General features: G+C 38.9%; 1 protein-coding gene across 2 annotated transcripts in view; it reads left to right on the plus strand.

Moving 5' to 3' along the window:
* The window catches only part of LOC137259029 (exocyst complex component 2-like), a 30,940-nt gene extending 17,464 nt beyond the window's left edge, over positions 1–13,476 (plus strand). For both annotated transcript variants that reach the window (XM_067796733.1, XM_067796734.1), the window contains exons 16-29: positions 203–253; positions 709–878; positions 2,181–2,302; positions 3,122–3,195; positions 3,706–3,789; positions 4,770–4,894; positions 5,814–5,886; positions 6,969–7,085; positions 7,766–7,907; positions 8,773–8,828; positions 9,005–9,127; positions 10,146–10,207; positions 11,694–11,750; positions 12,313–13,476. In XM_067796733.1, the coding sequence (XP_067652834.1) occupies positions 203–253; positions 709–878; positions 2,181–2,302; positions 3,122–3,195; positions 3,706–3,789; positions 4,770–4,894; positions 5,814–5,886; positions 6,969–7,085; positions 7,766–7,907; positions 8,773–8,828; positions 9,005–9,127; positions 10,146–10,207; positions 11,694–11,750; positions 12,313–12,415 (1,359 nt within the window). In that variant the 3' untranslated portion in view covers positions 12,416–13,476. The remainder of the gene's footprint in view (positions 1–202; positions 254–708; positions 879–2,180; positions 2,303–3,121; positions 3,196–3,705; positions 3,790–4,769; positions 4,895–5,813; positions 5,887–6,968; positions 7,086–7,765; positions 7,908–8,772; positions 8,829–9,004; positions 9,128–10,145; positions 10,208–11,693; positions 11,751–12,312) is intronic.
* The last annotated feature ends 440 nt before the right edge of the window (positions 13,477–13,916 follow it).

Genomic DNA, 13,916 nt, shown 5'->3' on the forward strand with positions numbered 1-13,916 from the left:
TAGCATTCGTACCTCCTATACCATAACATAGGTATGAAAGCTACGAGAACAGTTAACGAAATCTTAGGCTTGGACTGAACTCGTCATATGCAGCCACTTGTGTTTCGATTATGCCCAGGAAGCGTTCACATAGTCGCAGTATTGTCCTGCAGCAATAATGAACAAGCAAAAGTTTTGAACTGATTTACAATTTTTATTTCAGAGTTCTGAGAAAGGGTTCAAGATAGATACAAGTAAACATTCAAAGCTGAAGGTGAGTTTCTGGTAGTCTGAGCTCACGTCCATTGTAATAGCCAAGTAGTAGAGTTAGAGTACTATGCCACCTCTTTCTAGGTGATAACTTTGACAAATATTGAGGAATGTAGACATATGTTCATAGTTCATCAGTTAAGCTAATGGAAAGGATTTGTGCATTTACTTTGTTCAGGTACAAGGACATATCTTAATAATTGTAATGCATTTCTGGCACAGTTATCATCTATTGAGGGAGGACCCATGAAGATATGGGTTGCAGTTGCCCTTTAGCAAGATATGCTTGTTGTAAGAGGCGACTTTAGGGATCAAGTGGTCAGGTTTGCCGACCTGGTTGACCTGGATTGTCTGTTTCATACACAGTTATTTACAGATTGCTGCACAGTGCAGCGTTAAACAACAAACAAACAAATAGTGAAGGAAGGCATTACAGGTAACGACTTACTGGTTTTGCAGCAAATGATTGCAGAGATTATAGGGCTGTTTGCCAACCTTGTGAGAGCTGCATTCCTGCCAGGATCCCTAGAGAGTATTGGCAAGGCAGAACGGGAGACATTTGGGGTGTGGTCTGTCACACCCCTTGACGTCCCAGGGGCATGGCTGCCGCACAGTGTCAGGCAAATCAGGTAGCTGTAAGATTTCTTTATTTATAAATTAATGCCTAGGAATTTGTAATATCAGTATTGGAATGCTAATGCAAATATGCTTTTAGACTGTTGTATTCCTTCTTGTACAGTGCTTGGCCTGGATTTTCTAAGCTCTCTTAGTGCAAGATAGTCATAAATTAATGTTATTTTATGGCACTTATGACTGTATTGGGTTCGAAAATCTAGTCCTTGCATTTGATGTTTGAAATTACTGACATTGTTACAGTGATGGTTTTCCCCTTTATCTCACTTTCTCACTCTGTACCTGTTTCCTTCTGAATTGGATTATTTCATACTGTATTGAACGTTTTAAATTTGCAGTGGATCAGTTTGTTTTGTTCTGTGACCAACTGTTTCACACTTTCAGACTGTTTCACATTGTATCTGATTGTTTTGATCTTGATTCCAAATGTATTACACTCCAGGAGTTAAAACATTTCATTGCCCAATGCCCGGGACAAGTTGGTTGTCATTTTGGGCAATCAAATAATGGTATCTCACTTGTCCGTCAGCAACTAGAATTTCCTCTTACGGTTTCAAACTGCAATTGAACTTGGATTTCATTTCATATCTTCTCATAATGTAGCGTTTAAATTTTGTAATAATAATATAGTAGAGCTGTTGTTATTTGAAATATATAACTCTTTAATAAATAGTCCAGTACACATAAACATCAAGCATTGTGTCATAAAATCATGTCAAGTGGAATATTAGTCAGGACAAGCTTATTTTCTTAAAGTTACCTGCCCTGTGGCAGGTGGCTTTTAAAAATTATTTTGAATCCCTGTATCTTACTGCTTCACATTGTGTCTGAGTATCTTGCTATATATCCAACTGTTTGACTCATAGAGGATACTAAACAACATTCCGTGTAATACCATTTTTATTAAATGAGTTAATGATTTGGTATCAAACGAGTGAAAGTGAGTTTGATACTAAATCTGTAACGAGTTAGTATCAAACAGATTTAGATTTTGATACCAAATCTATAGTGAGTTAATAAAAATGGCATTTCAATGAAGCAAGTTTAGTATTTCATTTATAAATCGCCAACAGAATGACAGAAACTGTGGTGAAATTGCCTACAGTGTGAGGACTGTCAGCTTGCAAGTCATGCAAGGTCTAGTAAAACTGCGACAATTACATTAGCATTGTGACGTCAGAACTTTGAACCATTTGACGTCATACGTCAAGCAGTATTACACTATTGTAATATTGAAGTAAAAATATTACACTGCAGTATCTTCAACGGGCATGTAATAAAGAGTCTGATTGTTTCAGGTCCTGTGCATCATCCCTCTCCAACCTGGACACTCTTGGGAACTCGATGCACTCACTGCAAGAACTGGCCTTTGACCTCCGAACCAACTGCATGTTCACCCTCCTCAAACAGGCTATATCAGGTGTGTGCGTGCATGCGTGTGCATGTCTGTGTATGTCTGAATCTGTGTCCGTCTGTGGACAGTGTTTAGTGTGGGGTGTGTCAGGATTAGCAGGAATACAGGGACATGTTTACTGCTGATATTTCTTATTTTACCTGATCATAACTCAAGCTATATGTTTATCTCCCTTTCCTTTAACATCCTTGATATCTTAAGGGTATGCATTCCTATAAGTCTTGACTATACCCTGGATGCATCTACAGCTATTTTATTACCTCCCTTGGCTGGCTTTTTATCCAATCACGTGTCTGCGCTGATCAGTTGAGCAAACCATTCACAACTCACTTTTGCTTTTTAAATTATCTAACCAATTATATTTGGCAACACAAACCATGCAGAGGTTCTCTAAACGATATAAAAGGAGTTCTTACTTATATTTTTTGAAAGTTTCTGACCTACAAATTTGTCTGTATGATTTCCCAAAAAATCTGTGTCCCTTGTTGTGTTTTCAAGGTAGAAAAAGCTTAATTAATGATGACTTTGAGAAACATTGACTGGACATCAATGAAGCAGCTTAAAACCATACTCACTCACCCAATGGTGATTCAAGTTAGATGTGGTCCCCAAAACTCTACCAGTTGTAAGAGGGAGCCAGTTGTCAAACAGGTTGACTTAGTTACTTGTGCACCCCATTGGCTGGAATCTCTGTATGAATCACTGGATGTTTTGGTCAAGCTTTGATAAATTACAGGCCACCATCATAGAGCGGGAATACTGGTTGCAACTCATTCAGGAAATTTTTGAATGCCTCTCTAAGACCTGTATGCCAATATGTTACAGATGTGAAGTTACTACACACGAAGGAGGTATGGGCAGTGGACACAGACGATGAGTACGGTGGCACAACCCAGTTGGTAAGAAAAGACATCTTGTCGGGACATTGTGTTAAATTAACTGCATGACTTCAGTCAATAATGTAGTAGCTCTTCATTTGTCCTAACAGTGTGTACCAATTTGTATGAAAGATTCCGTGCAGTATTTTTCCATGACAGGTGGCCGAGTGGTGAAAGTGTTCGTTCTAATGGTCAGAGTTTTATTCCACACCTGTGTATAGGATAGGTACATTATTGTTTTACCCAACCGTGATATTGCTTGAATATTCCTCAAAAAGCAGCATGAAGCAATACTCAGCTAGTGATATGTCTGTTGTAAGCCAGCATTACCGTTGGACAGTTGTAGCACAGTGATACAATGTACATGGAAATGAAACCTGTCCATTGTTTGACTATTATGTATGCAAGTATTTCAGCAAGTATGGTTTCAATCTCTTATACTGTATTTCTTTCAGTTTATGTAAAGAGTGAAAACGAACAGGTCTAGTTTTCAAAGGGAAACAGATATGATATGTGCAATATTTGTTTCAGCCTGCCTTATTTGAGAACATTGTGAATGAGGCGGTGCAGCATCTACATGAGGTGGTCGTTCTCAACAAGCCTGGAGAGCCAGAGGTAGGCAGATGTTAGTCAAGCATTGGCTGAGTACGCTTTCAGTAGAAGTCTGTTAGAACAAACATGCAGTATAACTAATTGTGCAGCAAGCATGGACTCTCTGCATTGTGGTTGTGTGTATTTTGTCCTTCTATGTTTCTAGTCAGGTAAATATGTAAGTGATTCAAAATACTTCCGACTTTTGATAACTGGATGAGGTGTAACAGGTTTTGCAGTCCCTTCTGTTGGGAGTCCATGTTGTGATAGGTGTTGGTAAACGTTACTCTTTTTGAGTCTGAGGGGAGGTTTAGTGGTTAAAGCATTTGTTCATCATGCCAAAAGGCCAGTGTTTGATGCCCCACAAGGGTACATTGTGTGAAACCCATTTCTGGTCTCCCCTGCTGTGCTTAAGAGGAGCATAAAACCCCACACTCTGGCTCAGCGATGACTTACCATAACATCACTGCCACAGGCTAATTTGCATAGCATGTGACCAGTCTTTTCTCATGTTTGTAAACAAATGTGCATATTCATAAATAAGCTGAGATTTTATATTATTTTACACTGTTACGTAAATATTCTTCTACATCTGTGTCATTGAGGTTTATGACAATACATATTTATATTTCAAACCGACTGCATTGTTTGTTCTCCATAAGGCTTCAATGACAGCACGTGGAGCCGTACAACCCATGTAAACAAAGGATCGCTGTGCAAATCGAAATAGTGTTACATGTTTTAGGATAATTTTGTCAGTGAAACTGAACCATTTTAACACCGATATTTAATCAGATGCGCAGACTCATAAAAATAAAACAGTTATGAAATGTGCACATTATACTGAATGAACTGTGTAAGATGTGAGGAATCGTCACATCTTTCTGGCCTGTGGCAGAGATACTATGCTGGCTCGCCGCATGGAACTCTGGGTAGGAGAGTGCATAAAACCCATGTCACTCGCTAATGGCTCTCACTCCCTGGATCGATGCTGTGTGTTGTAGATATTTAGTCAGCGGCCAATCCAGAAGGAAGCCACCTCCCTGTGCACTCAGCTGTTACAGGCCTTCTCTCAGTGCATGGAGCAGCTCGCATTCAGTCCCCCACTGCACAAGATGGAGACACACAGGTGGGTCTTAATGGGGACTGTCGATGTGAGTCAGTGTTTCAACATCATTGATACTTTGGTGAGTCATTGTGATGGTTGAGAGTGTACATGTGAGTCAGTTTTTCAACATCATGGACACATACGTGAGTCCTGGTGATGACTGAGAGTGTAAATGTGAGACAATGTTTTGTTATCATGGGCACATGTGAATCATAGTGATGGTTGAGAGTGTAAATGTGTGTCAGTTTTTCAACATCATGGACACATATGTTAGTCATTGTATTGGTTGAGTGTGTAAATGTGAGTCAGTGTTTCAATATCATGGACACTTACATGAGTCATAGTGATGGTTGAGAGAGTAAGTGTGAGTTAGTGTTTTAATATCATAAGCACATGTGAATCACAGTGATGGTTGAGAGTGTAAATGTGAGTCAGTGTTTCAACATCATGGACACTAACACCAGTCATGTTATTGGTTGAGAGTGTAAACGTGAGTTGATTTAAGGAGTTAATGAAGACATGCATAGGCCAATCCAGAGGTGGGATGCAGGTGTGCGCACCCCCCTTTTGTCCTGAATGTTTATCATATGACCTGTTAAAACGAGTGAAAATGCAGTGTGCACCCCTCTTTCTCAAGAGTGTGCACCCCCACCTTTCTCCAAAAGCTGTATCTCCCGTGACATAAGGGATAGTCTTCATCAGAATCTTGCTGTTTACTGTAGATACAGGTTGTTATTGGTCCTCACAACCCATGCTTGCCATAAGAGGCAACTAATGGGACTAGGAGGTCAGACTCATGACAGGGTTGATTGGAGCCCAACTCATGATGTTCATGATGTCAATCACTGGTACAGACCTGATTACATGTAGGTCACAGCTTATTACTGGAATATCATTGTATGCCCATGTATCACAATGGCAGCATGGTTTTATCAAACAGTATGACATCGATGAAAAATCCCACTGGCCTGGACTTGATGCTGGAACAGTTTGAAGATCCAATCCCGTCACTGGTGAGTGGATTCTTTTAGATAGTCACTTTGATATAGCCCTTTGCAGTGTTTCCTTTTGGATTAGAATAACATTCTTTGAAAATGGCATATTTAAAGTCTGGGTGTGTTGTGGTAGCCTAGTGGGTAAAGTGTTTGCTCATCACATCAATGAATTGGTTTCAATGGTTTCAATTCCCAATGTCAATACAATGCGTAAAGATATTGCTGGAATATTGCTATGCTAAAAGCAGTATGAAACCTCACCCACTCTTGTTATTGGCAATGAGATAGTGTTTTACATTCTCTTCCCACAGTGGTTACTTGCCACATCTTCCTACGTAACCTATGTTCTAATACGACCCTTTCATGGTGCAAATATTCAACACTCGTGATTGGAGGCAATCAGATTTAGTAGTGCAATCAGCGACATTGTTTCAAAAGTAATCGTTCGAAAGATCTCGGTAATTTCCGGATACATCGTGAAAACTACAACCTCTTCCCGAGTGTGATACTCAAATGTTTCTTCTAGACAGAACTCAGTCATGTCATTTTTGTTTCTCCACATTGCTTGCTTTTGTCAATTTGAATCTAAGTAGATGTAACATGTGTTCTGATTGGACAGAAAAAGGGAGATAAATATGCTGCAAGGGGATTTTATGAGAACCATGAAATATGGCCGTTTGTAGGAAGATATGACAGGTAACCTCTGTGGGAAGAGAATGAGTGTTTTAGTGTAAGCTACAGAACACCTGTGCCAAAATATCAGCATATCCCTCATTCTTTCTCAGGAAATTCCATAATTTAGGCACTTGTGTCGTAGACATAGTATGATATAGGGACAAATATAAAATTCTGTTTATTGCCAAGTCATCAAATTGAGGAAAATAAACCCAAATCTGCTTTCAAGCATGGGCTGGCTACACAGTCTCATAGAAGAATCATAATGTCATAGCATTGTTCATGATAACATGTCACTATGACAGAATGATATTTTTCCCTTGGGCATCATATAATAAATATGGATCTGATGTTTTGCCGCAGTAGGTAATAAAAGAGTGTTACATGTATTTGCAGTGTAAGGGTGTTATTGAATCTTGTTGCAGGACAAGCGTCTGGTGATCATGCTGAGTAATTGCATCCACACATGCGAGAGGGTCATTCCAAGGATCACAGAGAACCTCAACAGACACGGCTATGTGGAAATGGAGAAGGCCTCGAAGGTACAAGCTTGAGCATCATCAGCATAGAATAGAAACAGATGTGCAGGGCTGCATGTGTGGACGTCACCACCATGATCAAGATGCTTGCGTATGCAGGCAAGGCATTTGTTTCAGTATATACTATTTGGAATATATGCAGTATAAACTATCTGGTGTTATATACATGCAATATGTACTAAAGAGTACAGTCTGTTTAGGTTCAAATGAGATCAATGAATCATCAAATAACTCAAAGTAGGAATATGTGCACAAAACATATATAAGACACATGGCCCTGAAACCTTTGTACCCAGCAGGATCTGAAATTGCAGAGGGGTGACAAACGGCTGGTGGAACATTGCACTACAGTTGCAACTTGGCAGAGCCCCCTATTAGTTAGGAAAAGGCTGATCGTGTTCCACCAGCCATTTATGGCATATGTGCAATTTGCAGTTCTCTACTTTTGATATGGATAATTAGACAGACTGATATAAATGTCCCTGCCTACAGTGTCTACAGCTGCAGTCATGATCTTTTCAGTGATGCTGTCATCCCAGCAATGATCTTCCACTGTGGTCACATTGCTGCTTTGTCTGTATCTTGTCAGCTGAGTGCGTCTGTCACAGACCCAAGTATTCTTGTTGGTAATGTTAAATCTTACAATAAGGAACAAATGACGGGATGCCATGTTTATATTGCAGGCAGCACAGGAGACGTATCGTGATCTTGACAGGAAGCTGTTTGAGGCGTACATTGAGCAGAAGTCAGACCCGATTGTGGGTGCTATGGAACCAAACATGTACCGTGGGGGCTTTGAATGGAAGCACTGGAAAAAACCAACAGGTTTGTCATTCATCTTTAGAGTGAGTGATTGATTGAGTGAGTGATTGATTGAGTGAGTATAGTTTTAAGCCGTTTTCAGCAATATTCCATCAATATCACAACAGGGAACACCAGAAACAGGCTTCACACATTGTACCCATATGAGGAATCAAACCTGGGTCTTGGACATGATGAATGCTTTAACCTTTAGGCTATCCCACTGCCCCTTCATTTATAGAGATATATTGTACACTTCTTGTGGAACTTTATGCGAATCCATTACATTCTTTCATAGTTTTGCTTTGTGTTTTAGCAGATTGAGGGAAGGGGAGGAGTTAAATCTGCTGACGTTTTTGTATGTGTATTGAGTACTACAACACGCTGATTCGGATGTTATGATTAAAATAATAGTTTACTTTCTAATAGTCGCTTTCTTGTTGACCTCTTGCTCCTGTACTTCAGTATGTCCAGATTAGCAACAAGTCATGGTACCACTATAAACTAGTGAGGCTTGCATATATTGCACTGATGTCTTGATATTTGAGATACGTACTTTAGTTGTACAGTACTAGTGAGGAGTGAATGCTCTCCCTTGGCACAACTACATAAAGCATGATTATATAAATGCTTGTGATATGCATGGAAAAAATCAGCAAAATTCCCCTGCAGGCTATTGCTTCTTCAGGGCTGATACGTGTATCAAAGTATCAATTATTAATCTTCTTATCTCAAGGTCTCATGATTTACTGTGTAACATTTATGTGATGAAGTGCTGAGAGTAGGACATGTTGTTTTATGCCAGGGTCAGCATGTGGCAACAATGTAGAGAGGTTGTCAAGTTGATGAGATTCTGTCACCTGTTCAGGTGTCTGTGATTGTGTTGCAGGTGTGAGGCATTACCTGAAGGAAATTCTAATGAGTATGATTGAAGTACATGCAGAAGTGAGTAACCACAGAGATATCTTATACTACTTGAAACATAATTCGTGTGTTGCGAACAAACTGTTCATGATTCAGCATGGAAACAGTCTCTAATGAGTAAGATTATGCCTCAAAGCAATGTGTTTGAAATAAATATTAACTATGTATATTATTGAAGTGATGCTGTTGTTTGCCAGGTGTTCAGTATATCTCCGATATTCGTGGTGCGAGTGATGACGAAGATTGCCGAGTCTGTGTGTGAGGAAATGTCCCGGCTAATCCACTGTAGTCCAGGCTTCAACAACAACGGGGCTATACAGGTAACACTTACTGTGCTCTGTAGAGTGAGTGAGTAAGTTCAGTTACACGCTGTGCTCAGCAGTATTCCAGCTATTTGGTGGTGTTCTGTAAATAATTGATTCTGGACAATGCAGTGATCAACATCATGAGCATCAATCTATGAAAAGATGATGTCAACCAAGTCAGCGAGCCTGACTACCAATCTTGTTAGTCGCCTCTTACAACAAGCATGGGTTGCTGAAGGTCAATTATTATAACCCGGATCTTCATGAGCGTGCTTTGTAGAGAAGGAAGAAAGGAAGGACTGATGAATGGATTAATCTGTTTTGTATTGTCAGCAGTTTTCTTTGTCAGAGAGTCCTGCAACATGCACTAGGCATCAACAACCTTAGACCAAACATTTTTAAATTCTAGATGGTCTACTGGTACAAAATTATTTGTCTAAAATTAGCTGCTCTAAAATTCTTTAAAAATAGTTTGTCTTTGAGATCAGTACAGCCTCTAAATGAAAAACAAACAAGATGAGAAACAAACAAGATACCAAAACATGCATAATTATACACGCATAATTTTACCAAAGAAATCCATCCATCAATCCGGCCATGCATCTGAATTAATAGTTTTCAACAAAAAACTTAATAACTATTGTTAGGATTGAAGTGTTTATAAAAAAGAAAAAAAAATATAAGAAAATGGAATCATGATGTATTCAGCCAGAGTTGATAATGAATTTAAGAAAAACATTATGATCTGTACATTCTGAATTTTTTTTACCAATTGATTCCATCCACCCAAGACACCTTCCTTAGACCAGTGACTTGATGTCTATTGGCTGGATTATCTTAATTTTTTCCAGCTTCTAAATGAAAAACAAGCAAGATAATTATAGACAGACTGAAAAATGGTTGAGAAAGATAAGTTTTACATGTATGATTTCTCTTTTTACTCTTCTCATCTTTTATAAATGGGGGCCATTTCTTCCCATTAACTGTGGCTAGGAGTTCCTGCAGTGTATAAATTAATGTTGATCTGTTTCAGGCAAGGCTGGAGTTATCTGCCCTTCAAGACACAGTGGCTGTATACAAGAATGACAAGATCAGGTATGAGATGCCATGGGGTCATGCCATGTCAATTCAGATGAACAATATTCTATTGTTACTTACGATATATTTAGGATTAGACTTCTGCAGATCCTAGTACTTTTGGGGGTTAAGACCCTTCCATGTTTTGAACTATCCAGTTGTACCAGCATACAGACTCAGAGGTAAGACAGTCTGTGGTCTTGACCACCAGTTGTGACTTCCATTTAGTGAAATAACTTAACAATGGCTGAGCAAGTTAGATATTTGACTTTTGTGTGCTTGTCATTTTGTGCCCCTGAGAGAGAGGGTTTGAATTCTGGGTGCTACTCAAGGTGTGCTTACTGAGAGAATATAATCCCAAATGTATCTGATCTTACAATGGACCACATCCGAAAGTGGATTGTGTATTCATCCTGAAAAAGATCTGTATACGGAACCCCAGTCTTTTTGTTGTCATAGCAAACACGAATACATCGTTTCCGGCATTGATAGTGACTGGTATGGAGAATGCCACTTTTCATCATTGTGAGTTAATACGTTTCTGAAACTCTTAGGCTTGCTACAGTTTGTATTGTGTAAAATGTAAAAGCAACCAGCTTCAGTTGGAGAAGTCATTGATGCCATTTGATTGTAATGTTATGGTTTGTAAAGAGTTGTGATTTAGTTTCATTGTAGAAGTTCCTTAGAGGTTTCGCCTGATCTTAAGTGATGTTACCTGTAGAGGCCATTTTCAGATACATTGTGCTTTGCTAGAACAGAACTCAGAGTTCAAACCCTTACTGACAATGGCCTTCCTCGCGGTGATATTGTTAGAATATTGCTTAAACCTGTGTACAGTCTGTTATAATATTATAATATGTCTGTCAACCATATCAGGATTTCTGTGAAAAAGATTAGACCACATGCAGTATTTTTCAAACATTTCTTTATTTCATGCAACCCTTGAAGATCTGGGGTTAGAATAGGTTTTCAGCAACAAATAGTTGCTGCAAATGGCGACTGTTGTTGTGGTAAGAGGTGACTGATGGGATTGTGTGGTCAGGCTCGCTTACATGTTTGACACATGTCATCGGTTCCCAAATGTGAAGACCAATCTTTGTGCTATTGATCACTGGATCATCCGGTCTCGACTCGATTATTTACAGACTGCCGCCATATAGCTGGAATATTGCTGAGTGCGGCATAAAACACATTTACTCTATTACATGGACATTGTGTCATTTGGTTTTGTATTGGTAAGAAAGGTATTTTGAAGGAATTAATACAATATCGCTGACAGACAGCCATCCGAACTGTTGGAAGTGAAAGAGACACCAGACCCTGGGGTAATTATTTAAAAAAACATCACTCTCCGTAACTGGATCATCACACATGCCTCTTTTTCATGAAATTTGGGAATGTTAGATTTGTTTTGTTTGACATTTTATATGAATAACACTTGTTTGACATTTAATATGAATAACTTATGTTTGTCTAATGATTACCCCTCGTTTAACTCCAACAGCAAGAGTTTCAAGGAAGCCCTGGCTTGTGTTCCCCAGCTGTCTGGACAAGATAAGAAGTGAGTCACATGTGACAGTGTAATGTAAACAAGATGGTATATGGTGTCACACTAAGCAGTATTTAAACTGTAAGACAAGAGTACAACAGTGTGTAAATAATTGATGGTGGACCACACAATCCAGTGATTTACATCATGATCATTAATCTCAACAATTTAAATATGGTAACTTACATCATGCGTGTAAGCAAGCTTGCAGATTCCTTTGCTTGCCTATCATGACAAGCATGGGTTGCAAAGTTCATTTGTAACCTGGATGTTCATTGGAACGTAAAGATGAATCAGACCTGCTCATGTTTAATTAAAAAATGAAACTTTTAGCTTATGGCAATGTAAGAATCTATATAGAAAAGTTGCTCAATTTCTGACTGACAATCTTCTAGAACGACGTTCGAACGATTATATTTGGTTCAGTTCACACAAGCACCCCCACACTGTCTTCAGAGTTCAACATGATACGTGTCTGAGGATGTACATTGAATACCCTTCACACTTAAGTTAAAAATGCAACATTTCAACTCCTCACATGACCATCCTTCTCAAAGATGCATTTCTGTTTCAGATTCATGGAAGAACTCCTGAACAAATTCAAATCCCACATGAAATTCCATTTGATGTGTTTTCAAAATGACAGTACAGTGGGGTCCTCAATGAACTGTGATTGATGTGAGCTGTAACGTGTCAGAACATTCATGAGATGGAGAACAGCTTGATGTATCCTTCACTTGACAGAACTGTGACATACGGCTGGCAACAAATAAGGGAACGAGAGAGAACAGGAAGTCCTTGTTTTGTACACATTGTGTGTTTATCCTGAATGTTTTTGTTCCAGTCTGGTGACACAGAAAGTTTAGTCCTCATATAAATGCTTTACTGAGAGCATGGAACAAATTGCTTTTTTTCTTGTAAGTTAGTTTTGATACTGTGAGACTACACATTTTTGTATTTCAGTGTTTACAGATTCTTGTGCATTCAACACAAAAAGTGCAGTTTCCATTCAGGTCTTAAACTACCATATAGAGTCTCTGTATAATCTTTATAGTCCTCCAACTTAATCCAAACATTTAAATGACAGTCCATAATTTCTTGAGGATAATTTACGAAAAATAGATGACAATTTAAAAAAATCCCTAGAAATATATTGTTTCATTCATTTTTGTTCATTATTCCATGAAAGTGGATCATTTGGTATTGTCAGAAAGAAAGGAAATGCTTATTTTCATAGAGTTGTATTAAGTCTTCAGTAGAGTAATATTTCTAAGTAACAGAGAAGGTTTTGTGCCCATGTACATGCATTTGAGCAAATACATTTGAGCAAATACAGATGGCAAAAGTTCATCTATCCACTTTTTTATGGTTGCTTGAATCTGAAAAGCAAATATTTATGAAAGTATGGCCTCCTTATAATTGTCAATGTTTGTGCTGCATCAATGGAAGGGATGTTTTGGTCTAAAAGCAAATATTTATGAAAGTATGGCCTCCTTATAATTGTCAATGTTTGTGCTGCATCAATGAAAGGGATGCTTTTGTCTGTGGCCAGCAAGTGTGTAAGTCACATTCCGACGTTATGTACACTGATTTCCACCTGTTGTAATGGTGGTCACAAATGAATGTCCTCGTCTCGTACTTCAGGCTGCCTTACCTTGAGAATTTTTTGTCAAAATTGTAAATATACTGTGTCTTTGTGGACATGTGCAATATCAACAATGTAACATTCATATACTCATTCATACTCCTTTGTCATTGTTCACGTCATGGCTTACACTGTGTACTTACCATGAAGAATGTTTATAGTGTAATGCCACTTTCAGCAATGTTCCAAAGGTGGCTTGTAATGATCTGGGTCTGAACCAGACATGATGGTTGAGTGAGTTTGAATATTTGTTAGAGATGTATAAATGTGTGTCCAGTTGGTACTGATGTCACATCATCGCAAAACTGACCTGTGAAGGTCCCGGGGTAGAATAGTCCTTCAGCAACTCAGGCTTGCCATAAAAGGCGACTATGCTTGTCGTAAAACGCGACTAACGTGATCGGGTGGTCAGACTCGATGACTTAGTTGACACGTCATGGGTTCCCAATTGCTCAGATCACTGGATTGTCTGGTCCAGAGTCGATTATTTACAGACCGCCGCCATATGGCTGGAATATTACTGAGTGCGGCGT

The sequence above is a fragment of the Haliotis asinina genome, chromosome 12 (genome assembly GCF_037392515.1).
Source record: "Haliotis asinina isolate JCU_RB_2024 chromosome 12, JCU_Hal_asi_v2, whole genome shotgun sequence".
In the NCBI taxonomy this organism is placed as follows: domain Eukaryota; kingdom Metazoa; phylum Mollusca; class Gastropoda; order Lepetellida; family Haliotidae; genus Haliotis; species Haliotis asinina.